Source organism: Nematolebias whitei, chromosome 3 (assembly GCF_014905685.2).
Source record: "Nematolebias whitei isolate Nwh7 chromosome 3, NemWhi1, whole genome shotgun sequence".
Taxonomy (NCBI): Eukaryota; Metazoa; Chordata; class Actinopteri; order Cyprinodontiformes; family Rivulidae; genus Nematolebias; species Nematolebias whitei.
The window spans coordinates 56,662,884-56,668,083 of NC_056500.1; the positions used below are offsets into that span (position 1 = coordinate 56,662,884).

At 44.2% G+C, this 5,200-nt stretch overlaps 1 protein-coding gene across 1 annotated transcript in view; it reads right to left on the reverse strand.

The window, feature by feature from the left end:
* The window catches only part of kita (KIT proto-oncogene, receptor tyrosine kinase a), a 30,962-nt gene extending 26,103 nt beyond the window's left edge, over nt 1-4,859 (reverse strand). Inside the window, exons 1-2 of the mRNA XM_037675051.1 lie at nt 4,789-4,859; nt 2,261-2,515 (exon numbers count right to left, since the gene is read on the reverse strand). Coding sequence (XP_037530979.1) covers nt 2,261-2,515; nt 4,789-4,843 — 310 coding nt within the window. The 5' untranslated portion in view covers nt 4,844-4,859. The remainder of the gene's footprint in view (nt 1-2,260; nt 2,516-4,788) is intronic.
* Nucleotides 4,860-5,200: the final 341 nt, after the last annotated feature.

Here is a 5,200-nt window from a genome sequence, read left to right on the forward strand (position 1 = left end):
AGGAGGGACAGTGGTTTGGACATGTCCAGTGGAGGGACAGTGGTTTGCTCATGTCCAGAGGAGGGACAGTGGTTTGGACATGTCCAGTGGAGGGACAGTGGTTTGGACATGTCCACAGGAGGGACAGTGGTGTGGACATTTCCAGAGAAGGCACAGTGGTTTGGATATGTCCAGAGGAGGGACAGTGGTTTGGACTTGTCCAGTGGAGGATCAGTGGTGTGGACATGTCTAGAGAAGGCACAATTGTTTGGACATATCCAGTGGAGGGACAGTGGTTTGGACATGTCCAGTGGAGGGACAGTGGTTTGGAAATGTCCAGAAGAGGAACAGTGGTTTGGACATATCCACAGGAGGGACAGTGGTTTGGACATGTCCAGAAAAGTGACAGTGGTTTGGACATGTCCAGTGGAGGGACAGTAGTTTGCACATGTCCAGTGGAGGGACAGTGGTTTGGACATGTCCAGAGGAGGGACAGTGGGTATATTGGTAGAAGGATGTTAGAAATGCAGCTGCCAGGAAAAAGACAAGGAGGAGACATATCGATGCAGTTAGAGAGGACATGAAGGTAGATGGAGTGAGGACAGAGTGAGATGGAGGAGGATGACTCACTGTGGAGACCCCTGAAGAGGGAACAGCTGAAAGAAGAAGACAGGTTACCACGTTTAATGCTATTTAACAAGGCTGGTCTCTTTCCATTTAACTGTTTTGTTTTGTTGTTAACTTTGTGTTTGTTTTGCTCCTCCCTTCTTCAGGGGTCGCCATAACAAACTAAGATGCACGAAGACTTGGCGATTTTTTTTTTACGCTGGATGTTCTTCCTGACACAACCACAGACACTGAGCTACCACAGCCTCTGTGTGGAGCACAGAGCTAGGGTGCCCGGAGGAGCAGATGGTGGGGGTTAAGGGCCTTGCTCAAAGGACCAGACTGGGGCAAATGAGGGTGGAGGCAGATGTGGGTGCAGCACCTATTCCACGCACATTTTGATATTGTCGGTACCGGGAGTTTAACCAACGATCATCCAATCACAGGCCCACCTTCTCTAACCTCTGTGCCACCGCTCCCGTTTCCACAAAACTGTTTTTTTGTAAAAGTGTCCTAAAAAGATTAGAATTAAAATGTCATCAAAATAATGGTAGAGGGGTACGACATAATTAATAGAATTAGGAAAACAATGCAATTCATTAAAGTATTACATAGAATATTTCTGGTAATGCTTTACTAATTGTAAGGCAGTTCAAAGTGATCTGGTGCCAATTTTTCTACAGTTTTTATTATGTTCGGTGGAATGGTAGCTTCAGGCTGTTTTCAAGTCAGATGCTTCATGCTTGTCATGAGTTGTTCGGTTTTGTATTTCTGTTTAAACTGCATTTTGTTGAATATGGAACAGTTCATATAAGTTTTCTTTTGTAGCCAAGTCTAACGGTTTTGTTATTTTAGAATTGATCTTTTTTCACAGTTTCCCCTTAGTTTCAACTCACTTCATGCAAAGATTATTTGCAGAGCATCAGAGCCGTTCCTTGGTGCAGTTAAACCAGCAGCTGTTGCAGCTTCACATTTACACAGTTAAATCAGATTTGCCTTCCTGGAACTTTTAGAGCAACTAACTTATTCTCATCGTCCCATCGATTATTTAGGTGTTGCCAACTTCAAGAAAATTGACACTTGAAAGATTGTAAACATAAATCAGCTCATTCAATGTAAGTGTAAGTTATTATAAGTTTGCTAAGTTAGACAAACATCAGTTGATGTGAAATGGTTGTTTGTTGTCCAGGACTGAAGTGAACAGAAACATCTTCTGTTGAGGGAGACAAAAAACATCTTAAAACCACCAAGATGAAAAATTACTTTGAAAAAACTATTAGAGTCTGAAAAGAAGCAAGGTGGTTTTATTTATCAATATATGGGTGTTTAAAAGTGTTTTTTGTTCTTGGTTGTTGCCTCAAAGACAAATACAGAATCGTTGCGAGGATGATCAGCACATGATTTTCAGTCTAGCGTTGGCAGGGGGCCAACGTTCGACAGCCGAGGAATTACAGTAAAACTCATCATCCACTGAATAAATAGCTGAAGTATGTTTCAGAGCAGCTGGAAGGCAGAGGTGCTCACACCTGCCTCTACAAACAAACCCACACACTGCTTCCTGTCAGCAAAGAGTCGCGTCAAATAATTCTGCTGGCCTCTGCAGCCCCGTTTCACATTTTCTGGATTTCACTTCTTCTTTAACGCACAAAGACAAGCACAACGTGCACGCAGCTACCTTTTACATAGACGTAGATGGAGGCCTGCTCCTTGGATCTCTCGTCTTGGCAGATAAAGCGACCCATATTATGAGGCCGGGCCTTGGAGACATGCAAGGTCAACATCCCATTGATCTGCTTTGCATTCAGTGGTTTGGTCCGACCCCCTCGCCTCCACTGTCCCCCGCTGTCCCCCTGGCAACGCAGGTCAAAGGGCTCGTTAAGTTGGACGACGAAGTGGGGTCCCTCTGGGATGATACGGGGCTTCGTTTTACCTAAAACGACATCAGAAGTGTATTTTGATGTATACCAAACATATGAAAGTTGTAAGCTCTGTCATGAACAAAATAAAAGCCTCGTTATTTTCTGTATTTTTTGTTAGTAAAACATACATAAACATGATTGCATTTCTTAAATTTTACTTTAATGCTTTTCATGCTACAGGAGCACGATGCACAGCAGAACCAACACGAATCAACATCTGCAGTCTGTCAAGCTTCGTGCACATTACACCAGCCCAATTTTATCAATCATGAAAAACAATACATTTAAGTAAATTACGTGACAGGTCTTTTGTAAGATTTCAGTGATTCTCTGAATACATATTTTATTTGTTTAAAAAGTACAAATAAGTAAAGGTTTCATGCCACAACTGTTTTATCACAACACCCTAAACCCAGAGAATATTTTAGTGTGACCCCGGCACTTTGTACCCAGCTGAGCAGATTATAGATGAATTTCACGAGGATAAATGGTTTTCTCAAAGGGGGGGTTAACCTGCTGCAAAACAGGTGCTAAAAGTGAACGAGCGACTTGCTTTTGTTCCTCGAGAAAATCTCTCTTCCTAGATTGAAGCGATGCGATGAAGAGCGGGGGCTGCAGCCTTCAGCACAGAGCCCACAGTGGGAGTGAGAAACAGGCCGCTGCTGTCGGAGACGCGCTCTCATCCTGAAAAATCTACATTTTGAGTTAAGTTCAAATCAAACTCAGAGTCTGCAAACTAATCCCGAAGAGATCTGTCATGCAATGGAGGAGTGAACAAAAAACAGCAATAAAGGTCTATGTGACAGAGCACAGACTTGGCAAGCACCTGTATTTGAGATGAACACGAAGAACTGCAGCAGTAGATTTCCACTCACAAAGTGACAAAGGCTTGTAACTTTTATAATGTACGAATGTTTCTGTTCAGTGCAGACGACTTCTGTTGTGACTTGGAGCTATAGAAATAAACTGAATTGAATTGACTCCATCTGCTGCTAGTTTAAAATATATTGCTCTTAATCTTATTAAACAAGAACACAGTGTCTGTACAAACAGTTTTCACAACCGCCCATGGTTTAATGTGAGTCTACTTTTTCATTCTGTCACAATCCTGGTGAAACTGCACTAAACAGTTCAATTTCAGAGTAAACTGATACCTGAAAATCATCCAAGAACTTAATGTTGTATGACCCATGATGGGTTCCAGATTAAAAAGCAGAGCAAATTCAGTAAAGTCATATCCATGTCAACGCGTCATGAAGCATCTACGGAGCGCGAACAGGCCCAAGGCGAACTTCATGGCGCGCCTCGTTCCATCACATGACTGTTCAGCTTCCATGAGCTCACTGCTGCTTGGAGATGTGTCAGTCATTCAGTGATCACATGAATATACCGTGGACTTCTAAACCTTTCACTTTAGGTCCACATCATGACTGAGACCAGAAACGACCTCCACCTGCCGCTGCCCTGAACTGCTCCATCCCTTGGAGCGGAGCGCAGGCGCGCAAAGTTAAATATTAACACGTTCAGGGGAACTGGCTTTTTACTGCATCCTTCATAAATTTGCTTACTATCTGTTGCAGGGGGTGGGGGGTGTCCAACTGAATTTCCCCGAACAAAAAAAAAAAAAAAACGTGCATTGCCATTTAACTCAAGTTTTTTAAAATAAATATTTATGGATCTTCTCCTGAAGATGATGTCAAGCTTTTACCCACAGAGCTCAACAAAAGTAAAACGTTGCGTTTTCAGCTTTGTGCACGAGACCAATATTATTTCAGAGAAACAATAAACAAGCCTCCCAAAGAGCCACGAGCAGATCTTATCTTATTTGCATACTACCCAGGAATCAGAAGCCAATCTTTTCCTCATGGACAGCTGCGGCCGGAGGAAGAGCGCAGGGCAACGGGGATATTTGCATCTCAAAAATGTCATTTTCCCTGCTGCTTATTTTCCGCTGTGGCTTTGTTTCCTGATGAAAACATAAATTATTTACACACCTCCTGCACGTAAAGAAGCAGCCAGAGTATCTACTTCCCTCATTGGGTTTCTGTGACTCCAGGTTCTCTGTATCAGTCCAATCTGACCGCTAAGGTTCACTGAACAAAGAAAAGTATGTCAACGCGTCACCACAGGACGGTTTTCTTTACCTTAATGGATAACCAGGCGCACAGTCCAGCCTTTAAAACACGCACAGTCGTTTCGGAACGTAAACAGCAACAAGTCTCATGCGTAAAAACCAACTAAACACAACTGGCGCACCAAGCGCAAAAGAAACCGTCAGCCTTACCTGGCTGGATGTTCAGCTGTAAAAGCACAAGCAGCAGTATCCAGAGGTATTCCATAGTTATTATTCCATGGGTCTAATGTGAAGGTGAGCCTGTGTGGGCCAGGTGGCTCCGCGCGGCGCCTGGCTGACTTGCGGGAAGTTGACTGCGGTGCTTGGAGAGGCGCAGTCACTCGGCTGTCAAGGCACCGATGCTCAGGAGCAGCAGCCTGTCTGAAAGCATGCTGTTCTGTCCTTCAGCGCGCCACAGTGCCCAACAAGTCCCTCAGCCTCAGGAACACAGAACATGCTTTTAGGAAGCGGTGGAGCCTATTTCACTCACACGCTCCGCTGCAAGAGGGAGGGAGCGCTCACTCCTCACTGCCTCCCCAACAGGAAAACAGAGACAAGAGACGCGCGCACTCATCTCATGGAT